The sequence below is a fragment of the Grampus griseus genome, assembly GCF_964374135.1.
Source record: "Grampus griseus genome assembly, chromosome: 20".
Lineage (NCBI taxonomy): Eukaryota > Metazoa > Chordata > Mammalia > Artiodactyla > Delphinidae > Grampus > Grampus griseus.
The window spans coordinates 18,657,433-18,684,527 of record NC_139014.1 but is presented as its reverse complement, the minus strand read 5'-3'; the positions used below and the strand labels follow the sequence as shown (position 1 = coordinate 18,684,527).

Here is a 27,095-nt window from a genome sequence, read left to right as displayed (position 1 = left end):
AAGGGCGGAACAGAAAGAGCTGAGCCTCTCGGGGTTCCTGATTGGTCACCCATTCTTTCCCTGCGTTACGTAATTAGAAAGAGACGGGAGAGAACGAATTCTGCTCGAGTTTTCTAGCAGGCGCCTGACCCCTTACCTCTACGCTTCCAGGTGCGGCTTATTATGTCACAGTGATTGCTGTACTAGGGTCGGAATCGCTACCTGAGGCCCGAATATGAGCGCAAGATAGTGCCTAAAAGAGTCGAAGGAAGAGGGCCCATTCCCTCACCCTTTCCGTCGCAATGGAAGTCTCCAGTTTTGGTAAATAAAAGGGCTGTGGGGGGAAAACTACGATTTCCAGCATGCATTGCGGATCGAAAGGCCTTGGCCACAGTGTCCCTTGGAAACTGTAGTCTTATGGAGAGGAACTTCCGACACTGGAAGCGGGCACGAGTCTCGCGACAGCCCAGTTGACAAATTGAAGAGCTCCGCCCGCTTATGCACGTCAACAGATATGGATTGGAGTGTTATGTTTTAGTATCTTGAGAGCGGATAATAGGCTAAAGAACCTACAAATCCTAGGAAGACTACAATTCCCATCCATCCCCGCGAGTCTCCAGCAAGTCGTCCTCTAAGGTCGGTGACCTAAGGTCCGGCGCAGCTTTTACCTGGGAAGGGGAAATCGGCCCACGGCTGCGCACTCGTAGTTCCGCCCCTTTGCCCCAGTGTTTGTTGTTGTTGTGAGGTTCTGGCTGCTCCTGACCCGCCTCCGCCAACTCATCTTCGACCAATCAGTGGGGTGGTAGTTTTGAGGGACAAGTGGTAGGAACCAATCATCTTGTCGGAAACCCAGAGACGCAGGGGACTAGGCCCTGTCTCTCTCCGCCATGTTAGATTCACCCCGCAGGGATAGCCCGAGAGCTGGCTGCGGACGGTTCTTGCACTGGCCTCGGGCAGGCGCCCCCCGGGGGCGGGAAGCTGGTAAGGAAGCAGTTGCGGTTACCTAGGGGTGGTGTCACGTCGCACTGAGAGGGCTTGGGGAAGTTCAAGGGAGGAAACCTGCAAAGAAGAGGGGCGACTTTTTCCGTGTCTGGGGCCAGCCGATCTTTTCAGTGACCGGATGGGAGAGCAGTTCGTGTTCCGAGGGGCCAAGGGGGCGGATACTACCGGAGGGATGGCGGGTCCGTGGCTTAGAACGCCTGGCTTCTGCTGAAGGACGCCGAGACTCCCCAGCACAAAGAGGGCCTAGGCAAAGAAAACGAGAGAGAGTCTTCAGGGGTTGGTGATACTGTCTTGGGGACATGGAGTGCCAGGAAAAGTTAAGTGGAAGACTAGGATGAAGTTTCCAAGGAAAAAAAAAATGACACTACCCACACAGCCTCCTACTCCCCCTCATCCCACTTTTGGGGAACCTCATAAGGAAGTCTCCTTGGTCAGGGACCTCTGGTATTGGAAAGACACCGTTTTTCCTTTTTATCGAACACGCAGCTTTCAGATCACACATTTTAACTCCAGGATAGCTTGTACAGGCCTCCGGTGGAGACAGTAATGAAAGCTCAGGTTCCCAGGTCAGATTCATTAAAGGGATTTTTGATATCCTGGAAAAATCGACATACAGGAAAAGCTGATCTATGCCAAGCAAAGATGAGCCAGTGGCATGAACTTAATATAATGCCAGTTAACGAAAGCTGAAGGCCGAGGCCCCAGCTACCTGACTTTACTAACTACAGGGACAGAGAGTACTAACGATAGCTTTGGTATTTCCACAAGTTCAAGACTAATGCTCTTGCTAAAAGAATTTTCACATATAAGGCAAACCGAAATAGGCAACTCTTTATGAAGACCTGGATATGGTCCAGCTAAACTAGAATCTCCCACTTCCTGTTTTCTCCTTGCCAGCCAACTAGTTGGATGAGCTCCAAAGTATCTAAACTAATTTCCAACTGTGTAATTTGAGAAAAGGCAAAGAAGATTAGTTTCCTTTTGGACTTTAAAAAGTGTGGAAGTGTGTTTCTCAGAAGTTGAAAAGTGAGAATGTGTTTTAGAATATCCACTTTTGGCTGAGTGAATCAGTCACCTAATCTCCCTGATTTTTTGCCCAAGATTCTGGGGAGTTGCCAGGAGTTCTGTCCAAATTTTAAGGACCCCAAGAATTGCATTCCATATGAATGAAATACTAGATGTCAGCAGGATTGGTGCTAGAAACTATTTTGGTGGTGAACTTGGCTCTAGGTAGAGAAAAAGGATGGAAAATGTTGGAGGATGATTGTCTTTGGATTAAAAAAAAAAAAATCCCTGATCCTCAGAGAATTGAATCCTCAGAGAATTCAAGATCGTTTTTAATGACAGTTGTATTGTTTCACAGGGCAGTTCCTTACACTGTGGAAAACAGGACTATTTCAGGCCCTGATTTATTACGATAATAACTTTTATATTTGAGTACCGTTTTCAAAGAAATAGCATACACATTTTTACTTGATCCTTGTGATAACATCCTTGTGAGGTTAGCAAAGCAGAGGTCTTAGACCTATTTTACAGATTAAGGAACTGAAGCTCGGAGGTTAAAAGACTTGCTCACACTTATATGGCTAGTAATGTGCCAGAGCTGTGTCTGGAACCCAGCTCTTCTAAACCCCTGTGATCCCTCCCCTCATTACACTGTAAACTCCTGAGACTTAATCTTGTTCCTCTCCAATGTCCTGTGCCTGGAGCAGAACCTGGCTCTTTGTAGATGCTTAGTCAAGATTTATTGATGAATATGTTTTTTAGAAAACATATAAACATATAAAAAAGCTGGCCTTTTTCATTACAACTTACATTTAGATTTAAACAATTTTTTCATAAAGTCAAAAAAACCAATCTAACAACTCATAAGTAATCAATCCTTAAAATTCTTACCTTTTAGAGGTAAATATTCAATTATTTTGTGGATGAAATGAGTTTGGTTAAAACAGTTGACTACAGTCAATCCATATTGGGGGGATGGAAGGGTATAGATGAAATGAGGGTAGCTTTGAGTTGATCATTGTAGTTAGATGTTCACTACTCTCCACTTTTATGTATGTTTGAAATTCTCCATAAAAGAAAAAAAGTAGCCTACAAAAAAAACAAAAAACATGAACTTCGATGAAGGTTGTTGAATGCTACCCCTGTATAGTTTCTTGGCGAGTGGTTCAGCCTCTAACTTGTTGTTAAATGGATCTAATAGAGAACTTTGGTTGCTCAATTTAGGAAAGGGCTGCTTTTCCAAGAAAAATATAGACCATCACTTTCAGGCTTTAGAAATGTAAATTCCCCAAGGGTAGAGACCTACGCTTACTCATCTTGGTAACCTACTAGTAAATATGTAACAGTAGGTATCTGTTTAATTAAGCAATCATTATAAAGTTCATAAAATCCTAAAGGATTTTACAAATGTTAGATGATTTCTGTGAATGTGGCCAAAATTTACATTCTCTCTGCAAACATATGGCAGTGAGATTCGTTTTAAGCCACCCACTAGACTGTAAATAGCAAAAGAGCAGGGACATTATCTTCACACCCACTGCTGTGTCCTCCTAGCCTAGCCTGTATTAGGTCCTCACAAGTATTTGTTGAATGAATGTTTATGCAGTTTATAGAACTCTTTCTAATGTGTTTTCTCTCTCTCATCCATCCTCTCTTCTCTAGCCCCACAGCATGGAACCACAGGTTACTCTAAATGTGACTTTTAAAAATGAAACTCAAAGTTTTCTAGTGTCTGATCCAGAAAATACAACTTGGGCTGATGTGGAAGCTATGGTGAGTGTTATTTTGTTTTGTTTCTCCATCCTTTAAGCATAAATATTTTTTCCAGAGATAGCTATTTTTAGCTGTGTCATATTTACCATTTCTGGGCCTTTTGGAAAATTATTTTTGACAGGGGCTTGGGATTCATATAGGAGATGTGCCCTGGTAGAGGAAACAAACAAATTCTTTCTGAGGCGTTTAGAAAGGAAAGGTAAATTTATTTTTTTAAGTGAGATAGGACTTAGAAATCCTGTTTATTTTAGAAACAGGAGGCCTGAGGAATGAATTGGTGTGGATTCCACCCTAACGAGGCCTGAGGTGAATGTTCTCTTGCTTGAGAGCAGATAGGTTACTGTGGTTTTTGAACCACCAAGGATATAATTTGTGTTTTGCAAGAGCTGATCGATTGCTTTTATTGCTAGGTCAGAGGATGAATATCTCAAAGTTGAGCAGGAAAAACTCGCACGGGTGTTCAGATAGCAGCTCATCTATCACTTTCGTTGTTGTTAGTGCTTTTCCTCTTCTTGGTTTGCCCTTTGTACTCTTCTGTTTTTGTTTGATTTGCAGTAGTGAATGTTTTACTTCCTGTGTAACTGTGTTTGTCTAATGAAACTCTTTGGTAAAAACCTAGTTTTACCTGGTTGGTAAAAACCTACTTTTCTCTGGTTATGTGTTATGGTAACCAAAAAGGAAAAGAAATGGTGGAGAGACCTCAAAAGATGATCTGATCTCATCCTTTGTCTTCCAGGAAAAATATTTCCTTTATACTACCCTGGACAGATGGTTATCCAGAAAGTTGGATCTTGTTTGTCAAATGATCTGAAAATCAAACACAGCTATCTTTTTTTTCCTAGTAGTTAAATGAACTGACAGCTTGCCTTTTTTCTTTATTGTAAATTTTAAATTATAAAAGTGTAATACCTGCCCATTATAAGAAGTGAAACAATCCAAACATATATAAAGAAAATGTTAATATCCCTCCACTCCCCATACCCTCCACCCGCTATTCTAGCCTCTTTGGGGGTAACCAGTGTTAACAGCCCTGTGTGTACTTCCCACATTTTCCATGTTCATACAGTTATCATACCATACTATGAACATTATTCTACAACTTGCTTTTTAAAAACAAAAAAAACAGGAGAAAAACAAGTAGTGGTTTACTAACATGCATACCTCCTGTATACATGAGTGATACCCAGGAAAACTGAGTAACTCCACAGCTTGCTTTTTTTAACCCAGCCTGTATTATAGACACAGTTCTCAATGAATAGACAAGGATCCAAGCTGCTGGTGGTGTTATACAACAATTTAACCATCCCTTATTGAAAGATTGTTTCTAGGGTTTTTTGTGGGTTTTTTTCAATTGAGATATAGTTGACATATAACATTATATTAGTTTCAGGTATACAATGTAATGATTCTATGTTTTCGTGTATTGCAAAATGATCACCACAGTAAGTCTAGTTAATATTCATTACCACACACAGTTACATTTTTTTTTCCTTGGGATGACATCTTTTAAGATCTATTCTCTTAGCAACTTTCAGATATACAATATAGTACATATTATTAACTGTAGTCACTGTGCTGTACATTACATCCCCAGGACTTTAGTTTATAATTGGAAGTGTGTACCTTTGACCACCTTTACCCATTTTATCCACTCCCATTCCCTGCCTCTGCAACCACCAATGTGTTCTCTGTATCTATGAGTTGATGAGTTGTTTATTTGTATTTAATATTCCACATATAAGTGAGATTATATGGTAGTTTTCTGTCTGATTTATTTCAGTTAGCATAATGCCTCAATTTCCAAAAGGTTGGGTTTTTTTTTCCTTTTACCACTATAAAATAAACTACAGGAGATCCCTCTTTGTATATATAACGTATACACTGTTCTATAGGGTAAAGTTTCCCAAAGTGAAATTAATGGGTCACCAAGCATGTGACTTTAAATTTTCATAGATACTACTGCATGCTTTGCAGAACAGTGGTAGGACCCCACAGAAGCACATGACAGTGCCCTGGATCTTTATCCGCATTGGATGTCTTTTTGTTTTTGGCCGCAATGCGTGGCTTGCGGGATCTTAGTTCCCCAACCAGGGATTGAACCTGGGCCCTCGGCAGTGAGAGCCCAGAGTCCTAACCACTGGACTGCCGGGGAATTCCTCAACATTGCATGTTACAGCTTTAAAAATTGTGTTGCCATTCTGTTGAGATGACATCTCATTGCTTTAATTTAGGTTGTTCTGACTACCATTAAGGTTAAACATCTTTTCATGTATTTGTTAGGCATATCTGATTTCTTCAGTGAAATTTCTGTAGATTTTGGCCCACTTTTACCAGTTAAGATCTTATGATTAGCAGTTGCTTTTTGTGTATTGCAGATATTAACCCTTTGTCTCTCGTGATTTGCAAATATTTTTCCCAGTCTATTGCTTGTCTTTTGACTTTGGTTTTTTTTTAACCATGTAAAATGTTTAATTTTTATGTAGTGAAATATGTCAGTCCTTTATTTTATGACTTCTAGGGTTCTATTACAACCTGCCTTTTTGATAACTTGATCATATAGTGTATACATTTCATTTGCAGGTAAAAGTTTCATTTGATTTGAACACTATTCAAATAAAATACCTGGATGAGGAAAATGAAGAGGTAAAGTATATTATGGTACCCATGACCAGGTATCCAGAATAGGGATCTTATTTCTCAAGAGGGATGTGGAGCTCAAAAAGTTCAGAATAGTGTTTATCTCATTTGTGTAGGAGTTTAAACATATTTGATAATTGTATGTTCTAAGCTGATTTGTGCCATCTGAGATGGAGTTGAGAAATAAGGAAGCGACATTGAAGAAGAAAATCTGAGAGATAACTTTTAAAACTATATAGTGATCTTATGTTCAACTGTATCACAAGCTGCTATTTAGTTTCTAGTAATAAAAATAATAATGACAAACCCTTATTGAGTGGTTACAATGTGTCAGACTAACAACAGTACTATTATAATTATCTCTGTTTTACGCATGAGAAAACTGAGGCGCCGAGAGTTTAAGTAACTTGCACAAAGGCACAAAAGCTTGGAAATAGCAGAGTAGGGTACTACTCATACCCTCTGATATACATACTTTATATCCTCTGGCTCCAGAGCCCAGGCTCCTAGCCACTATATTATGCTGCTTCTTAACTACCTGAAACAAAGGAGGATATAATAGTTAAGCAGTAAAATTACTTAATTATTCACATTTAGTTCAGATACTGGAAAAGCTGAATGCCTGACCTGAGGTTTTGTATCTATCCTGTGAGGCTGGATATGCTGAATTGCTCAGTTGATGAGAGGTTTATAATTCACTGTTGCTTTTTTTCCTTTTACAGGTATCCATCAACAGTCAAGGTGAGTCCCTGAGAGAACCTATTCAGGTTTATTTAAAAGCCTTAATCTGATCATAGGCATTGGCATTTCCATTTCCATTCAAATCTTGTTGCAGTATTTATTTTAGAGTAGAATTTGGTATGCAATAAATGCACTCACTTACCCATAGGTATTAGTTACATAGGAGAGCTTTATTTTATAACAGTTTTTTGTGTATAGGTTGGTGCCTTGATTGGACCCAAAGGACAGCTTTAATGAGAGGTTCTCTTATATTTAAGATGCTAATGTTTTGAAAAACATGTTTCCCAATTCAACATATTTAACTTGTTTTCCTGGTATTGCTTTTGTCCTTGACTTGGTATATATATTAAAGTCAAGTTATAAATAAGATGGTTGGTTTTTGAGAGCATGGGGTGCATTTTCCCACAGGAGCAATGTTATATTTGAAGATTAGGTTCCCAGGATAGCCCCCAGAACCTTATTTTAACCAGCTGAAATGATAGTATTAACACCATCCTTTAACTTCCTTGAGTCCTGAGCTTCACTAAGCCTAGAGTGAGGGAGCTGGATTGAGTTTTTGTAACTGGAAGACTCTAGTAGCAGAGAGAGGGATTTAAGGGGGAGAACTAATTTGCAGGTAGCTTCTGTTTATGATGGGATAAGAAGGGAATTTGTCAGCAAAAAGGTAGTAGCTGTTCATATATAAGGACTGTAAGCTAAGAATTCTTAAAAGTAAGAATTGTCCGTGCTTAATAGAATCTTTTGGGCTGGTAAAAAAATCACAGTATGTATATTTTTGTCCTTCTAGGAGAATATGAAGAAGCACTTAAGGTAATGATCATTTCATCTTATTTTCAAATAATTTTTTTAATGTTTATGGACTAAAACTTGAGCCTGAATTCCATTAGCCATGTGGAGAAACTAATGACTATAAACACAGCAAAACCCATTTTTAGGGAGACTGTGATGAGTTCAGCATACCATGCAGCAAAAGATACCTCCTAATATAAAGATTCTTTCCAGTATCATTGCATCTCATTGCTGGTCTTGATGCCACTGTACTGGCATTTCAAAATTGAAAGAACTCTCTGAAATGATGCTTTCTGGTTCACATTTTTTATCTCCTTCCTTCACCTTGTTCCCTGTCAAATGTTACACTATAATGTGGAAGAATTTAAGGTATAAACCATCCATTTACAATCTCTTGTATGTCAGTGGAATTAGAGTATTCCTCAAGGTCACTTATTTAAGGTGTGCTAAGCTGACCTTTCACTGACTATCCTTTTTGAACTTCTAATCCAGGCTGAGCCATTTTCCATAATCACTTTTTGTCTAGGGAGGGAAAGGCAAGATTTTTTTTTAAATCAGGAGCTGGATTTACCCTTCCTGGTTTTTGATCAGAATTGCTATTCTGAGTGCCACTTGTTTCAAAAGTTTAGCCAATGTCTTCTTGGTTTTTATGCAGAAATCCTCATTTACCAGCCAGTCTCTTGGTTTTAGGCATTCAGGCCCTTTCCTGGTTTCTCTTAGTTGAAATACCCGTCTCTGTTAGTAATTTTTCATGCTTCGTAATTTCCCTTTGCAGGACTTGGGATGTGTGTGTATATATAAATATATAATATATATAAATATATATAATACTGACTTAAAAATCAGATTCTGCAAAGTACATTTTTTTTAATCTGTGCCAAAAATGTGTTTTCAGAGAAAATCTTATTTTCATACTCAGACTTTGTATTGTCACTCATTTGTATAGGTGCGCTTCGTTACAGCACGGGCCCTGCCCCCACCATTTGGAAGTGTCACACACACACACACAAAAAGGCTGTACAAAAGACTGGCTTCCCTTCTTCCTGTGACCTTGACCTGTCCCACAACTTCCTAACACTTATTAATTTATGAAACTTTTTCTCAGCACAGTTTTGTTTTGCATGTCCATTGGATTACAAACTTTATTAAAAAATATAGAACAACAACAAAAAGAAATTTCCCTCTGCCCCAGTTTTCACGTGATCTTCCTAGTTCCCCTTTGCTTTTTTTTTTTTTTAATTTATCTATTTTATTTACTTATTTTTGGCTGCGTTGGGTCTTCGTTGCTGCACATGGTGTTTCTCTAGTTGCTATGAGCGGGGGCTACTGTTCGTTGTGGTGCATGGGCTTCTCATTGCAGTGGCTTCTGAATTCTGAATTCCATTAGCCGTGTTGCGGAGCACGGGCTCTAGGCGCTTGGGCTTCTGTAGTTGTGACTCACGGGCTCTAGAGCACAGGCTCAGTAGTTGTGGCGCACGGGCTTAGTTGCTCCTCAGCATGTGGGATCTTCCTGGACCAGGACTCGAACCCATGTCCCCTGCATTGGCAGGCGGATTCTTAACCACTGTGCCACCAGGGAAGCCCTTCTTCTTTGCTTTTAAGCTGTTCTAACATGATGTCTCCCAACACCCCTGTACTCTTCTCCAATCTTCTGGCTCTTCTTTTTCCATATTCAGAAGCTATAGTAGAAGCTATAGTAGTTTCATTAAAAAAGTCATTTAAAAACTTCATAATTCTTCTACCTTTCTCACAGCCACTATTAGTTTACCTATTCTGTCAGAAATCTTGGATCTCCACAGTCTAGAGTTTATATAAGCCTGTCTTGCCCTAGGAAGCAAGACTTTTTCTACATACATTTTTTTCTGTAGTAACATATAATACTTAAAATTCCATGTTTATATTTTGACACAGTTCGTTGTAGTTGTTTCTTGAGCAATTTTTTCCACAGACTCTACCAAATATTTTAGAAAAAGCTTCTTGGTTTGTGGTCTAGAGTAGGAGTTGGCAAACTATAGCTGGGAAGCTGGCCATATATGTATGTGTGTGTATATATATATATATTTAAAATTTTTTGTAAACATTGTATTTCATCTGAATTTAATATGATACAAAAGTATTATGTGCTTGAACCTGTCACCTAAATAGAAGGTTCTTTCAGTTCTCCAGGCCAACCTTCCTTTAGAGGCAAATAAGAAACAAATCACCTCACACCTGTCAGAATGGCTGTCATCAGAAAGACCACAAATAACAAATGTTGGTGAGGATGTGGAGAAAAAGGAACACTTTTACACTGTTGGTGGGAATGTAAATCGGGGTGGCCACTGTGGAAAACAGTATGGAGGTTCCTCAAGAAACTAAAAATAGAGCTACCATACGACCCAGCAACTCCACTCCAGAGTATATATCCAAAGAAAACAAAAACATTAATTTGAGAAGATATTTGTACCCCAGTGTTCATAGCAGCATTATTTACAATAACCAAGATATGGAAGCATCCTAAGTGTCCATCAACAGATGAATGGGTAAAGAAGATGTGTGTGTGCACGCACGCGCGCGCACACACACACACACACACACACACACACTGGAATACTACTCAGCCATAAAAAAGAATGAACTTTTTCCATTTGCAACAACATGGATGTAACTTAGAGAAATAGGTCAGGGAGAGAGAGACAAGTACTGTATGTTATCACTTATATGTGGAATCTAAAAAGTAAAACAGGGACATCCCTGGTGGTCCAGTGGCTAAGACTGCACTCCCAATGCAGGGGGCCCAGGTTCGATCCCTGGTTAGGGAACAGATCCCACACAGTGCAACTAAGACCTGGCTCAGCCAAATAAATAAATATTTTTAATAAATAAAATAAACTAGTGAATATAACAAAAAGAAACAGACTCATAGATACAGAAAAGAAACTAGTGGTTACCAGTGGGGAGGGACAAGAAGGGTAGGGGATTTAGAGGTGCAAACTATTATATATAAAATAAATAAGCTATAAGGATATATTTTACAGCATGGGGAATTTAGCCAATATTTTATAATTAAGAAAGGAAGAGAAATCACATTATGTAGCGTATATATAGATAATTTGCTTTTACAAAAACAAAATATTTGGACATTTTATATTCAGTATAGCTTAGCAATCCAGTTTCTGTTGACAAATTTAGTTAACTATTAGGAGGTATAGTACATATTCAAGAGAACTTAATAGCCCACAGGTATTTTAACCCTTAAGGATGACATGTCTGATTTAATTTTGTTTCTGTTTTTAAAGAAGATACTGGTAAGAATTCGCCGGTGGTCTAGTGGTTAGGACTCCGAGCTTTCACTGCTGAGGTCATGGGTTCTGTATCTGGTTGGGGAACTAAGATCTCGCAAGTCACGTGGTGTGGCCAAAAAACAAAAAAGAGATAATACTGGCCCTTTGTAGTAGAGGCTTTGAGCTGCTTCTCTCTCTTTTTTCCTCCTAATTCTTGTTCTTTAACAGCATGCTTAGCTTGTACCTGTTCACATTCTTCCTGTGCTGTTTGATTTGATGTTTTCTTTTTCTTTGGAATAGCAAGAGAATTTACTCTTATGCTACATTGTTCTTCTGGCCGAGGCTGCTCAAAGCTACTGTGTTCTTCAGACAAAGTCTGGTCAATACTATATTGCTCTTCTGGCAAAGGTTGATCTACGTATTCTTCTTACAAAGGCTCGTCAACTTGTTCTTCTGATAAGGACTGGTCAACTTTTCTAGGTGGCTTCCTGAGTCTTTCCTCTACAACTAAGTAGAGGTGCTTCAGATGATCAGGATATAAATCTGTGAACTGTGATTCCTGTGAGGTTTGAGCCTTCATTTCCTGTCGTAGCAATTTCTTATAATTTTTCTGACTTTTTAGTTTTCTTCAAAATTTAAAGCCTTCCCTCACGAACTTTCCCCACGAAGGCCTACAGATGGTTGATGGTTAGGTTGCCATGTGCTCTGTTTCACATTCTTATTTCTGAATCCTGCCAACAGCTCCTTTGTTACATGTCCCAGAAATCCCTGTCTGCCACCTTGCTGCCAGCATCACCCTGGCCACATTTTTTGTTTTTGTTTTTGTTTTTTGTAGTACGCGGGCCTCTCAACTGTTGTGGCCTCTCCTGTTGCAGAGCACAGGCTCTGGACGCGCAGGCTCAGCGGCCATGGCTCACGGGCCCAGCCGCTCCGTGGCATGTGGGATCCTCCCGGACCAGGGCACGAACCCGCATCCACTGCGCCACCAGGGAAGCCCCACCCTGGCCACATTTTTATAAATAAAGTTTTATTAGAACACAGTCATGCCCATTCATCATGTATTGTCTGTGGCTACTTTTGTGCCACAATGGCAGAGTTGATGAGTAGTTGTGACAGAAACTGAATGGCCTGCAAGCCTAAAATATTTATTATGTGGCCCTTTAAGAAAGTTTCCTGGGTACTTTCTTGGTGGTCTGGTGGTTAAGACTTCACCTTCCAATGCAGTGGGTGTGGGTTTGATCCCTGGTCAGGGAGCTAAGATCCCACATGCCTCACAGCCAAAACACCAAAACATTAAAAAAATAGAAGCAATATTGTAACAAATTCAATAAAGACTTTAAAAAAAAAACTAAAAGTTTGCTGAACAACAAGGATGTACTGTATAGCACAGGGAACTATATTCAGTGTCTTGTAATAACCTATAATGGACAAGAATCTGGAAAAGAATATATATATGTATATATATAAATAACTGAATCACTTTGCTGTGTACCTGAATCATTGTAAATCAACTATACTTCAATTAAAAAAAGAAAAAAGAAAGTTTGCTGATCCCTGACCTAAGATAATAGCTTTCAGACTTTTTGGACGTGGAATGCTGTTTTTAAGTGGAATCTTAAGAAGTCTAATGTGTGAAAATAGATAAAGGAAGAACAAATCTTGTCACTGGGTAACAAGTGGGAGGAGCTAGAACCCCACGGACTTGACCCCCTAATCTCTTCTTGGACGCTGGAGTACCTTCATGGAATCTCAAATGCTCCTTGAAGTAGAGTTTTCAAAATAGGATATTTAAGAAGATGCTCTTCAAAAAGAGGTGACCACTTAAGCATGCTTTCCAAAATACTATTCTTAGTGGGAAGGTAGACGCTTAACTTTGGACATAGCTTTAAGTTTCCTGGGTCTAGAATTGACTTTTGAAAAGTTGAAATTAGAATCCGTAAGTGGAGTCCTACGTAAAAACCAGTTAATAGATGGTAACTAGACAAACTGTGGTGATTATTTCACAATGTATATTTGACATTTTCAAATGTCAAATCATTATGTTGTAACCTGAAACTAATATATGTCAATTACACTTAAATATAAAAAGTTAAACAGAAAAGTAGTAACCCAATTAATGAAAACATCTCACCTAATGAAGAGCTACACTAAAACCCTTTTGTTTTTAACAAAACCATTCCTAGTTAACATTCTTGGCCAAGAAACAGCAGACTGTTAACATATTTGTTATTTGATTTAATAAAAGAAGCATGAATCTGATATTTTCCAGCATATTTTACCACACCTCTTCTGTTTAGGTGTCTTTGAAATTTTATTTAGGAAAGGAGAATCACACAATATTGTTTTTAATTTCATAACGTATGCTCTCAGATGGCAGTTAAGCAGGGAAACCAACTGCAGATGCAAGTCCATGAAGGCTATCGTGTTGTCTACGAAGCCCCACCCCCAGTTGGAGCAGAAAAACGACCAGTTGCAAGGACAGGGAAGAAGCCACTTGCACATTATTCTTCACTGGTGAGAGTCTTGGGATCAGACATGAAGACCCCAGAGGAGCCTGCAGCACAGGTACAAAGGGAATGGACCTGTCTCTATGATTTTTCTAACCTATGTTTCATTGTCTCTAGTCTAAGATTTGAGCTGTTCATCAAAGATTTGGGAGTTGTTTTGACTGTCTCCGTCTGACTTGTTGAAACTAGTAACAGTGGTTACTTCTGGAGAGGAGCATGAATAGTTTGACATAAAGACTTCGGTTTTTCCTATACTCTTTCATGCTCATTTTTTTTGACCATATATTTATATTATTTGGCAACAGAAACCTCAAAGTAATACATTTCAGGAGATTTACTTTAAACAGAAAAAGAAAAAAACTATCTCCGATTGTGTTTACTTGCAGCAGTTTCCACCTGCTCCACGTGACGCAGACCAGCCTCAAGACAAGCCCCCAGATTGGTTCACAAGCTACCTAGAGACAGTGAGTGTTCTTTCTGGCTTGGGTTCTAATGGCAGTGTTGGAACGGGTGGAATGTGGAAGAAACAGAAAGCTAAATCCAGATGGCTGCTGCCTCTGGTACAGGTGAATGAAGAGTAGTAGCTAATAATATCCAAACTAGAGTAGTTCCAGTCAAGAAAGTTCCTAGCTTTTGCAATAATGTACTAGAAAAAGGGGGGAGTTTAATTCTAAGGATGTAAGGGAAAGGGACAAATTTCTGTGCTTGAGAAAGAAGAGTTAGAAATTTACTCATCAATGGATTTTTTGGTATTTTATTTGAACCAGTTTAGCTATGGAAGGAATAGACCTTTTTTGCTTTGTTTCTGTCCCTTCATTTAGTAGCTATTATTTGTTTATTATGCTCTTATGTTATACCAGAGGTGGTGAGGTTTCAGGTCTATTTGATATTTTCATGCCTTTTTCCAGTCTTGGAACTGAGGGGTTTTTTCCCCCATCTTCTCTGTATTCTAGTTCAGAGAGCAAGTGGTTAAAGAAACGGTTGAGAAGCTTGAACAGAAATTACGTGAGAAGCTTATCCTCCAGAATCCATCCTTGGGTTCCTGTCCTTCAGAAGTCTCAATGCCTATTTCAGAGGAAACACTGTTTTTGCCAGAAAACCAGTTCAACTGGCATATTGCTTGCAGCAGCTGCCAAAGGAGGATCGTCGGTGTGCGCTACCAGTGCAGGTAAAGCAGTAACTGGGCAGTGAATAGCTCTTAGTAGAACTTACAGCAGGCGGGCCTTCTAGCATTCTGGGAGGTACCCTCTGAGCACCATCCATAGCAGCTCTGGATTGGAAACAAGCTACTCTTCACGCACAAGATAAAATAACTATTTGAAGGGTATTCAGATTGTGGTGTTCATATATACTTTCGAATTAAAAGAGCCAAAATTAAGTTCCCCAAAACAAAATTGGATCCCCAAGGATTATCTCCGTATTCCAAATGCTTTCATATCTCGTTTTCTCCCATAGATTGTCCTTTGAAATAGGTACAGGTGAAGTGTTACTATCCTCATTTTATTCATGAGGATTGAGACATGGCATGGATGGGTGATGTGCTCAGGTTCCCACCTAACTGGTAATAGAGCAGATAAGGAAGTCTGGGTCCCTATCGCCCAACCTCAGGTACTTCCCACTGTTCCTTTCTTTTCCTCATAGCCTCTGCCCATCCTACAATATCTGTGAAGATTGTGAATCGGGGCCATATGCCCATGACTCCAACCATGTCCTGCTGAAGTTGCGGAGACCTGTTGTGGGTTCCTCTGAACCCTTCTCTCACTCGAGGTTCTCTACTCCTCGTCTTCCTGCTGCTCTGGAACAGGCCAGGTAAAACCATATGTGCATGGGATGCTTGTTCTCTGTTTGGTTTCTTGGTTTTGGTGACAGGGTGTGAGTCACAAAACTACAAATAGTCTCCTGGGAATTCCCTGGCAGTCCAGTGGTTAGAACTCCACGCTTCCACAGCAGGGGGCACGGGTTCGATCCCTGGTCGAGCAACTAAGGCCCCACATGCCGCATGGCACAGCCAAAAACAAAACAATAAAAGCACATAGTCTCCTTAGTTCCCACTCCTTTCCAGTTGATGTGCAATGACGGGGATAATTATCCTCCAAAGGTAATGAGATGGAAATGAGAACTACAGAAAGAAATTAAGAAACTAACCTAGAAGCTGACGCTGATGGAGACCACAAGTGGCTCAAAATAGCTTCAGGATTTTTTAAATATTTATTCATTTATTTATTTAGGCTGCACCGGGTCTTAGTTGTGGCACTCAGGATCTTCATTGTGGCGTGGGGGATTTTTTTTTTTTTTTTTTTTTTGCAGCATGCATGCACAACCAGGGATTGAACCCGAGCCCCTGCATAGGGAGCGCAGAGTCTTACCCACTGGACCACCAGGGAAGTTCCTGAATAGCTTCAAGATTTGTTTGTGAGATTTGTTTTTTAAGACTGTGTTTTTTATCTCACAGGCTCCAGAAACAGGTTGACAAGAACTTTCTTAAAGCAGAAAAGCAAAGGTTGCGAGCTGAGAAGAAACAGCGTAAAGCAGAGGTCAAGGAACTTAAAAAGCAGCTTAAACTCCACAGGAAGATTCATCTGTGGAATTCGATCCATGGGCTCCAGAGCCCCAAGTCTCCTTTGGGCCGACCCGAGAGCCTGCTGCAGTCTAACACCCCAATGTAAGCCCAGGGCCAGGGCGGGAGCCAGGACTTTAGGTCCAGCCCTCTAAACTGGAACTTAAGCCAACTTCTCTCTTATTTATTGGTAACCCATAACACCCAAACCCTTAAAACTTCCCGTTTTCCGATCCTAGTGTTCTTAAAGGGTGGTTTGGTAGTTATCTTTGACACTTGCTTTGTTGCCTTCTTCAGAAAAACAGAAACCAGTAAGGTTCAGAAACTGGCTGGTGTGACCTCTCTTCACTGGAGGCAGTCTGGATTTGAAGCAAAAGAAGCAAATATTTTAAGAGCCCAACTCTTTAGTTAATTTATGGTCCCTTTTAGTTATCCTCACCATAGTTTTTTAGCTTAGGAGTCAGGTCCCCTTGGGTTTTTTTTTTGTTTTTTGAGGTTGTTTTTTGGAGTTGTTTTTGGCGTGCGGGATCTTAGTTCCCCAACCAGGGATTGAACCCGTGCCCCCTGCAGTGCAAGCACGGAGTCCTAACCACTGGACTGCCAGGGGATTCCCATTGTTAGTATTATTTTTAAGACAAATGCATTGGTACATCCTCCAGGGTCACTGTCTGTGTCTCAAACCACAGTATTGGGTATTCAGAAGACATCACACCCAGCAGCAAGTGACTAAATATTTGAATTTCTGTTCAGGCTCCCTTTGCAGCCCTGTGCCTCAGTTATGCCAACCCTCAGTGCAGCATTTGTGGATGAGAATTTGCCTGATGGGACTCACCTCCAGCCAGGAACCAAGTTTATCAAACACTGGAGGATGAAAAATACGGGAAATGTAAAGTGGAGTACAGACACAAAGGTATTTTTCCCCACAAAACGTGAAGGTGAAGTGATCTGAGGTGGCAGTGTGCTTAACTGACAGGCTTTCTTTCTCTTGTCACTATTCTTTTCAGCTCAAGTTCATGTGGGGAAATCTGACTTTGGCTTCTACAGAAAAGAAGGATGTTTTGGTTCCCTGCCTAAAGGCCGGCCATGTGGGAGTTGTGTCTGTGGAGTTCATTGCCCCAACCCTGGAGGGAACATACACTTCCCACTGGCGTCTTTCTCACAAAGGCCAGCAGTTTGGGCCTCGGGTCTGGTGCAGTATCATCGTGGATCCTTTCCCCTACACAGAGAGCTCTGATAACATTGAAAAGAGCATGATCAGCTCAAGCAAAGGTGCTGATCTCACCTGCCAGCAAGAGGTGAGCATTGGAAGGGTGACTAAAACCAAAAGAGCCCACTCACAGCTGGTGGTTCTTCAGAAGTCTGGGGAAGCCAGCTTCTCCCCTCCTTCGAACACATCGTGTGCTTATATTGGGCCTAGTCCTCAGGGGCTCTGTTTGCATGTCCTTCGCATCTTGGTGCAGGCGTCCCTCAGTGCTTTCGTATCTCTCTGTAGTGATGTGTGGCTAGCCTCTGTGCTGCACGAGGGAAAGCAGAGCTGCCTGGCCTGTGGGCCTGCTGAGCTGATGCCTTTGCTGCTTAACAGTCATCTCTCCTGTATATCCCTTGTATATGTTTCCTAAATACTAATGAAGTCTTACCCTGGTTGTTACTTGGTGCACAGTTTTTTCAGGCAGCTTCCCTGTTTACTACTTAAATTTAGTTACCCAGTGTTAATGTCCTGGTTTCGACTGTTGTTTTTATGGTTAATCTAAGCTATTGTCATTAGGGGAAGCTGGGTGAAGGGGGTAATTAGTAAACTCTCTATACTGTTCTTGTAACTTTTCTATAAGTCTAAAATTATAACAAAACAAAAAGTTTTAATACATGCAGTGCTTTTGTTTTTAGGGAGGCAGCCGTCAGCTTGCCTTTTGAGTTCTGTTGAGGGCCTAAAATGTGTCCCAATGGTTTATCTCCATAGGAAGCTCTTCTTCCGGCTAAAGAAGAAATTCCACCTGGTGAAACAACTGAGCAGGCAGAAGGGACAGGAACCTGCATCCCACAGAAGGCCAAAAATGCTGCCAGCGAGAGGGAGCTCTACATCCCATCTGTGGACCTTCTGACTGCCCAGGTGGAAGACTGAGCACTTTGAGGGGCGAGGGACAGAAAGCCCTGGGGAAAGAGTTCTGAACTTGTTGAAGAAAAGGCGGTAGAGCCATAGGTGGTGCTCAGGAAGTTGGAGATACGCCCACTCTGATCTAGTCAGATGCACTGAATGGCAAAATCATCACCAGTGGGAGCAGGCTTCTAAACTAAATGTTTCGTCTTTGAATTGGGAACTTACCTTGTGCTTCCCACCACTTCCCTCTAGTTGCCTCTTCTTTTCTGCCTAACTGGTTCACCTTCACCCCCACTGCATTTGCTCTCTTTCCTGCCATTTGGTTATTTGAATGCCTACTTCCCATTTAACTCTTCTTGTTTTCACTTGACTGATGTGAGGCATGAATTTGAACAGAGTTAAATCTGGGATGATACAGAACTCAATGGCCTGCAGGACCCATCAAGACAAAACATGGCTCTAGCGTGTGCTGCGAGTAGTCTAACCTTGTGCCTTTTTTTTTCAGGACCTGCTGTCCTTTGAGCTGTTGGATATAAATATTGTCCAAGAGTTGGAGAGAGTGCCCCACAACACCCCTGTGGGTAAGAATGTCACTCGGTCCACCTTGCTTATTTTATTAACAGGCCCCAAAATACTGCAGCCCTGACTCTGGTAGTTAGTATTTTATTCTGAGGAAATAGTTGGCAAGGATTTCTCCCACAATGTGATATTAAAACTGCACCCATTGGTTCATTTTCCTTCCTCTCCCTGTTGTCAGAGGCAACAATACCAGTTTGTGCAAAGTTTCCCCACCATAAAGGGACCCTCTTCTCCATTTTTCTCTAGATATTTGTGTCCCTTTGTTCTTTTTCATTCATGGCTCTGTGTCTTGGCCATGGTCTCCCAAAGCCAAACAACCGTTTATGATCCTTCCTGTATTGATGGATCTGTCTGAGATACTTGTGTGCCTAATGGTCTGGAGAAATTCTTTAGAACGCCTTGAAGTGTACCTGGGTTTATTTTAGCCATGCAGGAGGCAAGAAGCCTATGAGCTGCTGTTTCTGGACACTGACTGTTGATGATGTGAAGCTTTTTCATGGCTGATGGTTCTCCTGTCTTCATTCTCCAGATATGACTCCCTGCATGTCTCCTCTGCCACATGACAGTCCTTTAATAGAGAAGCCAGGCTTGGGGCAGATACAGGAAGAGAGTGAAGGGGCGGGATTTAAAGAACTTCCTGGTAAGGGGTTAAATATTTGTAAAGTATTTGCATCCTCCCCTTCCACACCACACCCTGTTGTTACACATACCCCCTACTAATCTTACCTTGCTGTGTGAGCGGGTTTTCTGTAGGATCTCATTTTTTGAAGTCTCCTCACCTGCACATGGCACCAATAGCAGCTATTCTGTGGCATCGCATCAGCATGGGTACATGACTAGAGAAAGATCTTCAACACTTTAAACGCTAATTGCAGACAAAGTTCATGTCTTTTTCAGATTCCACAGTGTCAGTAAAGAAGAGGGCTGAGAACACTTCTTCAGTGGAGGAAGCAGAAGATGACCTGAGTGGGACCCAGTTCGTGTGTGAGACTGTAATCCGATCCCTTACCTTGGATGCTGCCCCGGATCACAAACCACCTTGCAGACAGAAGTCCACGCACAGTGAGCATCCCTGAATTCCCCACCCACCCACCCCCCAAAACTGAGGTGACGCCTGACTTGTGATTGCCAGACCTGAGCAGATAAAAGTGCTCTTCTTTACTGAGAGTAGTGGAGATAGCGGGATCTTTGTTAGAATTCGGATCATGGTTGTTTCTTTGGGCTCTACATATGCTACCTGACCATTTTATTTATAGCGTCAGGAGCAAAGCAGCTACCATAACTCATTTCTGTACTTCTTCAGGGGCAGAATTTCAGTTGCACACCACAGAGGAGCAGCAGCCGGTTGTGCTGCCTGGATTCTGCAGCAAGGAGTCTTCTTGTAAGTTGACAGAGCCCCTCAGCAGAGACCCCCACTGGCAGCTGAGTTGTCTCCTTTCTCCAAGGGCAGCAGTCAGGAAATAGTGGGCAGAAACAGGAGCACCAGACTAAGCTTCTCACGGTTAAATTCTGCTGTAATAAATTTCTTTGTGGCAGAAATTTTTAGATGTCAGATAGGTAGAACCACTGTCATGTATTTCAAGTACTATCCAAAAACTCAAATTCTACTCCATCAAAATAATGTGAAAAAATGTCTTGTGTTTATTATAGTGAAATTTGACCTATACCTTTAAGCATGATTTATCTCACTTTTTCATTTATGTATCTATATTTAAACTGTATATTTTTTAAAATATATGTATTTCCTCACACATACTTGTGTACAAATGCATAACAAAAAAGTCTGGAAGGACTTACGCCAAAATGTTCACAGTAGTTATCTCTGTTAAGGTTATAGGTACTTTTTTATTTCCTTTTTTTTTTTGTCATCCATGTTTGCCAATTTTCTATCATGACTACTCATTACTTCACAAAGAAGAGAAGGAAAGTAGTCATACAGTCCTGAAGTATTTACCACCAAACATTTTCTCTTCTTATAGCACTGTTAGCTAGTATATCAGTTTTGATTTGAACCCGTCTCAGTATGTTAACCATCACGTGAAGAGGAAAAGGGATGAGGCCTCCTTGTTTTAAGATTCATAGTGTTCTCAGAAGCCTCGATGTTTCTGCCAATGTTGTTTTTGTGAACTTTGGTTCTATGTGGCTTTGCGTAGGTTTAGAATATGGCCATGACCATGGTTTCAGCAGCCCTTCCCTCTGGTTTGTCCCTGTCCTCTGGGTTTCATAATTATAGCTCATGACCTACAAGGCTTGGTGGGGTAAGGGTAGCACAGGGGCTGCTTTTAGCTTATACCTTAAAATTGGTTGCTTTCATCCTTTAGTGAAATTTGCCCCACCCGAAGAGGGACCACTTGGAGACGAGAGGGAAGAGATTGTCCGTATTGTTGAAGAAGAAGCTGTCATGGAGGAGGAGGAGGAGGATGAGCTCAGAGATGAAGTTCAGAGTCAGTCCTCTGCTTCTTCGGAGGATTACATCATCATCCTGCCTGAGTGCTTTGACACCAGCCGCCCCCTGGGGGACTCCATGTACAGCTCTGCCCTCTCACAGCCAGGCCTGGAGCGAGGGGCTGAAGGCGAGCCTGGGGTTGAGGCTGGGCAGGAACCAGTCGAGGCTGGGGAGAGACCCCCTGGAGGGGAGAACCAGCCACAGGGGCACAGCATCAATGATATCCTTATGACCTCACAGACTCTGGACACAGTGCCCCTGACCCCAGAGGTGGTAGGGCCTTCGCCACGGCTGCCCAGGTACCATCCACACCCCGCTCTGCTGGGCTGTTCTCCAGAGGTGGAATAAAGAGAGAGGATTCAACCTGATCTCAAAACCTGTTTCTTTGTCAGCAAGGGAAGAGTCTATTTCCCATAGTAAAGTCTGATGAATAAAAGTTGTACTTCCCAGTATTTGTGTATTCTGGATTTAAAGAAATACTTGTTTCAGTTAACCTTAATTATCTGAGTATAATCTATCTACTTATGTTTTGATCATTGAGAGCCAGTTTTTAAACACAAACATCCCTGGACCTTCCTCCCTGTTCTGTTGACTCATGGGCAAAGGCAGCAAAAACTCTTTCTCATACTAATCCAAACAAAGTAGAATAAGAAGTTTAATCTGTTATGGAAACAAATATACTACAAAACCCAGATAGAAGTTACTGTTTTTCTCTACTGGTTCTGTCTGTATCACTGCTCTCTCACAGTGTGGAAAATGGTGGAGGCTTGACTATAATTTAAAGCATTCTCCCAGGGAGCTAGATATTTTCTTTTATCAGCACCACTTGATACAGGGGGAAGTGACCAGACTGAAGCCAGTCTTTCTAGCTTGACTGTGGCTGAAGAGGAAAACCAGAAGAAGAATGAGCCCTTCTCACCTGATCCCTAAATTCAGACATGTGATCTGGATCAGAAATGCGAAGCCTCTAGAGAGTTTGGCACTGCTGTGCTCTGTTTACTGCTTCTCCGCCGTTACCGTAGGCGCCTTTTCAACTTACTTTCAATATTGTGTCTTTCTGAAAGGAGTCCTCCGTATGCACAGCATCATGGTTCCCCAGGAGTGGATTTACCAGTTACCGTACCAGAAGTTTTTTCAGTCCCTGATCAGAGCAGAGGAGGTAATGACCAGCCTGAGCTTTCTCTTTTTCTGTGCTCCTTTCTAATGGAACCAGGTATAAATAGGCACTCTATCTTTGTGACTCTTGGCAGTTTTTAGAAACTTGCCCTATGACTTTTTCTGTGCTCCTGCCTCATACTCTTTTGTTCTGTCTTCTAGCTTAATATTTATTAAACAAGATCCCATAGAGGTTGGCATTGTGCTGTAGTGGAAAGAACACAGGCTTTGGGGCCAGACTAGTCTAGGCTCCAGCCTCAGCTCCACCTTTCTTCACCGTGTGACCTTGCAATGGTTCAGCAGGGTTCTAAGACCTGAAGGTCTGTTTCCTTACCTACAAAATAAAGAGACTAGCACTTTGAAGTTGTGAGGAGACCCTCAAAGTCGCTTTCCTCTCGTCCTCAAAAAACAAAACCTGAAAGTACTTAAGAACTAATAAACTATTGTGATAGGATTATAGAATTAATTTTTCTGATTCACTAAACAGTCACCTTGCATTGCATTCTGGACAGTTTTCTTTAACATTTACTTAAACCACCTGCAAAATTTCTCAAATATTTAAAAAGAAAGAAAAAGAGACTTTAATCCTTGCAATCAGATTGCCACCTGCCTCAAAACTAGCCTTGCTGTGATTAGGAAACACCAGGGGGTTATGGGTGCTGTATCTAACCAACAGCTCTTTTGCTTTTAGAGCTCAGAGGCTCATCAGGACTTGTAAACAGCAGACAGAAGAGCTCTGACCACTCAAGGTAACGGGCGCTTCCTTGTGCAGCCCCTCCTTCAGAAGCAGAGGGATATCCTAGTATTGCCTCCGCTTAAACGAGCCTCTCAGAGCATGTGCCACCTGCCGAGAGCGGAGGAGAGCCATCATTCCTTCCTGTTCTTATTTCCTCCTAAAGCTTGCGAGCAGCACTGAGCAGAGGACTCATGTTGATGTTTAATAAGAGTGTTCACATTCCAGACCAGGAGGAAGTTCCCTCAGATTCACCTCCTGCTTAGTACCAGAGAAGAAGGCAGGAAGGCCCAGCCCGCTGTGCATCCTTGTAACTTTTTCGTAGACACACCTGCCTCTCTGCTGCCAGTCATCTCAGAGCAGTGTCACGGTGGGCTCCTCCCTACGTAGAGCGTTCAGAAAATCACATTTCCTTTGGGAGGTGTTTCCTCTGGGATGATAACTGAGCATGCAGACTGCCAGGTCCTCAGTGTGCCGCTGAGCACATGAATTTCCAGCCGGGGCTAAAAGCTGGCATGCTAACCAGAGTGATGTGCTTTCTGCAGTGCCCTGCCCATATCTTGCAGCAAGCAGTAAGAGCTGGGCCCTGCATCAAGCCCAGATCTGTAGCTATAAAACTGATAGGAAAATAGGCCCACTCTCCTTTTACGTCTGACTTTTTTCTCGGGGAAATCTCATTTTCTTCCCAGGATTAGAGCCCAGGTTCTCCGTAGGAAGATAACGATTCACGTTTCTTTAGGGAGACAAATTGGCTTTCCCCGCAGGCACCACCACGGGAGCAGCATTGCTGGAGGGCTGGTGAAGGGGGCTTTGTCTGTTGCCGCCTCTGCATACAAGGCCTTGTTTGCTGGACCACCGGTCACTGCACAGGTCAGTGTATGTTTTATTTTCCTGAACCGAATCCAAGTCACCAGTGAAAACAGTGGCGTCTGCCCGGGTTGGAGAGAGTAGCATGGCATCGTAGCGAGCGTGAGCTTTAAGTTTAATCTTTAACACGCAGCTCTGCCACTTTCCAGCTGTATGACTTTGGCTAAGTCACTTGAGGGAGGAAAGAAAAAAGACCTAACGTTGGTTGCGGACCTACTGTGTGGGGGTCACTCTCCCAGGTGCCAGCACTACGAGGTGAATCAGACACCAGTTCCTGCCCAGAGACAGTGGGAGATAAGCAAACGGACATTAATCTGTGAAACTTTTGAAAATTGCAAAGCACTGTAGAATGTAAAGAATCTTCCCATTCAATTAAGAAAAAAAAAAAAAACGTTTATTGTGCAGTGTCAGATACTGTGCCAGTGTTCTCAGACCAGTGGAACACCTCAGCCTGGTGTCGGCCCCACGGCGGGGCCAGGGAAGGCGTCCTGGCAGATGACGCCCGAGCTCAGTCCTAAAGGACAGAATGAGTGTGTGCCAGGAGAGAGGGTTAGAGAGGTCACTGTAGACAGAGTAGCCAGTACAGAGACTTGGAGATGTGAACCTGGAAGGTGAATTTGCACCAAGAAGAGAAAAGACCAGTGATGTAGGTGGGATGCTGTGTTAAGTGATTTTGGCTTTTATTTTTAAGACCCGTGGGAGGGACTTCCCTGGTGGTCCAGTGGTTAAGACTTGCGCTGGCCATACTTTCTTCCAGTTTCCCATGCTTTCTTCCAATTACCATCTCCTCTCTTGCTCCTTCTTGCCCCATCGTCATGATTACCTTTAACTTCACAGGGTTTCCAGAGTTCGTTAGCATCTTTTCCTTCATCTAGTTGTAAAGACAGTTCGCCAGTCACCTGGCTCAGAGTGCAGACGTACCTAATCCAAAGCAGGGCCTTCCCAGTCCTTCCTTATCCCCTCAGAAGACCCATTAGTATTGGGTGGACAGGAGTGCCGTAGCCCGGCACCTGATTACCTAGTATTTTGAATGAATCTGGAAGATGAGTATGCCTTAACAAGATAAACACAAATTATACAAAAAACGTTGTTCCGCTTTTCTTGACTCTACACAGCCAATAGTTTCCGAAGATCAGACAGCAGCCCTGATGTCCCATCTCTTTGAAATGGGATTCTGTGACAGGCAGCTAAACCTAAGGCTGCTGAAGAAACACAATTACAACATCCTGCAGGTTGTGACAGAACTCCTTCAGATCAACAACGACGACTGGTACAGCCACCGCTACTGAGGAGTGACCTCGTATTCAATAACTTTGCCTGCTGCTCAGAGACGATCTTTATTCTGTCTTGGGGGTGTGGGGTGGAGGCCCTTGCTTATTTTTTAATCTGATGAATCTACATAGAGCCCATCATTGAACTGTCAAGACAATACCTGCCTTGCGGTATTTTCTGGAGCACATGAAAGGCCGGAACTTAAACCTTCCCTTTAGACGTTAGATGAATTGTAGGAAGAGCATTTTTCACTTGATCTGGATAAAACTCTTCTCCGTTTTAGTGCACTGAAAAGTGCAACTTAAACTCCCTATAGAACCCTTTTTCTTCCTGCTTGTACTGAAGTTGAGTATTTTTCTTTGCTTAATTGTGGATGTTTTCAATGAGGATATCTGTTCATTGTCAGCTTATAAAAGAAATTAACCTTGGACGTTGTTTTCAAGAATTACTCTCATAATTTTTCTAACCTATCCCAAGCTTCATAGCTGTGTGGTGTTAAAATAACACCCAGGGTGCGCACGATAGGAGTTTTGTTCCTCTTCCCTTCTCAAGGAGAAAGTCGTTCCCCTGCAAGTCTTAGTACTGGGCACTGTTGTTTTTCAAAAGACCCCCAGTGATGCGTTTAGAGTACATCCATCTTCCGGTCTCTGCACTTCTGAGAAAGGAGCGGGGAGTGTGCGCATTAACCCAGCAGCACCTGTTGAGCAGTGTCTGTCGTAGCAATTTTGCATACATTTTATTTTATTTAAGGGAAAAAATGTAGGTAGTGTGAAATATTTTGCTAATGCTACAAAGAAGGAAAGAAACTCTTCTATTAAAGGGAAAAGTAAATTTAACAGTTACCCTTTTTCTTTATGTCGGGGGGCAGGCCTTTACAGTAGAGTGGGCGGGGGTGTATAGGAACATGAGAAAAGTGAAAGGCAGGCTCCTGTGTGAATCATGTCAGTGAAGTTCAGGGGTGGGCAAATGAGTGGGTGTGAGGCTTAGGCCATCCTGATGGCCTCCTGAATGTTTGCAATCTGTTCAGGAGAACCTAGAACAAGAAAAAGAGGCTGGTGTTTTGCAAGACTTGGATGGGAGCAAACTCACTGAAAAAGTTTTGGTTTAACCCCAGGGTACGCGAGCGGGAAGGAGCTCGCTTACAGGCTCCTGGTCCTCGCGCTGTTTTACAGAAGGGAGTCTTGGGTACAGCTAGTAAAGAGGTGTGACAGAAAACACTACAGATTTTAGTCATAAAAATTACTTGCAGAAAAAGAAGACTCTGACCCCCAGCCTGAAGGGGGAAGGATAGTAAAATAGTATTACTTAACCTGGTTTGGTATTATAATGAATGGTGATTTAAATGAATCATGGGCCATAATGATGTTTATTTACAGTATAACTCTTGAATGCTGTGAAATAAGCCAGGATTCAGACTGCAAGCCAACCAGCCTGTTTATTATTTAAAACGTTTTTGTGGGGGGTGGGGGTGGGGGTGGCCTTCTGGGTAGAGGCTGAGCGGCAGGGTGTGTGTAATTAATTCGGTTGATTTGGGACGGGATCTTGTCTTGACCATGTGAGTTGTATTGTAGGGGTCCAGGAGGGCCCCGGGGTCCAGTCGTCTGTCCCATTGTACTTGTACCTAACCGCTTCAAGAATGGTGAAATAAACTTTGAAACCCCTACTTGGACTGGCCGGTCCTTTCGTCGGGAACCT

At 42.0% G+C, this 27,095-nt stretch overlaps 1 protein-coding gene and 1 pseudogene across 2 annotated transcripts; one reads left to right on the top strand and one right to left on the bottom strand.

Annotated features, from left to right (window-relative positions):
* The first annotated feature begins 850 nt into the window (after positions 1–850).
* NBR1 (NBR1 autophagy cargo receptor) lies at positions 851–27,055 on the top strand. The gene is made up of 22 exons (XM_082679578.1): positions 851–960; positions 3,649–3,759; positions 6,340–6,402; positions 7,119–7,137; positions 7,925–7,947; positions 13,560–13,754; positions 14,083–14,160; positions 14,650–14,864; positions 15,338–15,505; positions 16,149–16,358; positions 17,004–17,163; positions 17,258–17,548; positions 18,211–18,360; positions 18,854–18,929; positions 19,457–19,567; positions 19,825–19,989; positions 20,231–20,308; positions 21,249–21,672; positions 22,438–22,532; positions 23,220–23,277; positions 24,026–24,131; positions 25,244–27,055. The coding sequence occupies exons 2-22, from the start codon at positions 3,658–3,660 to the stop codon at positions 25,415–25,417; spliced, it is 2,961 nt and encodes a 986-aa protein (XP_082535704.1). The 5' UTR covers positions 851–960; positions 3,649–3,657; the 3' UTR covers positions 25,418–27,055.
* Positions 11,240–12,932, bottom strand: LOC309837866 (thyroid transcription factor 1-associated protein 26-like; annotated as a pseudogene). Its single transcript has 2 exons — positions 12,927–12,932; positions 11,240–11,860 (listed from the first exon to the last, which is right to left on the bottom strand). The product of its transcript is annotated as a thyroid transcription factor 1-associated protein 26-like (transcript).
* Positions 27,056–27,095: the final 40 nt, after the last annotated feature.

What these genes read in the sequence shown, in the direction of transcription:
- NBR1 (XM_082679578.1), top strand. Translation starts at nt 3,658, where the DNA reads ATGGAACCACAGGTTACTCTAAATGTGACTTTTAAAAATGAAACTCAA. An exon ending in GGGCTGATGTGGAAGCTATG is followed by an intron (nt 3,760 to 6,339) that starts GTGAGTGTTATT and finishes TTTCATTTGCAG; the next exon opens with GTAAAAGTTTCATTTGATTT. An exon ending in GCCCCACAACACCCCTGTGG is followed by an intron (nt 18,930 to 19,456) that starts GTAAGAATGTCA and finishes TTCATTCTCCAG; the next exon opens with ATATGACTCCCTGCATGTCT.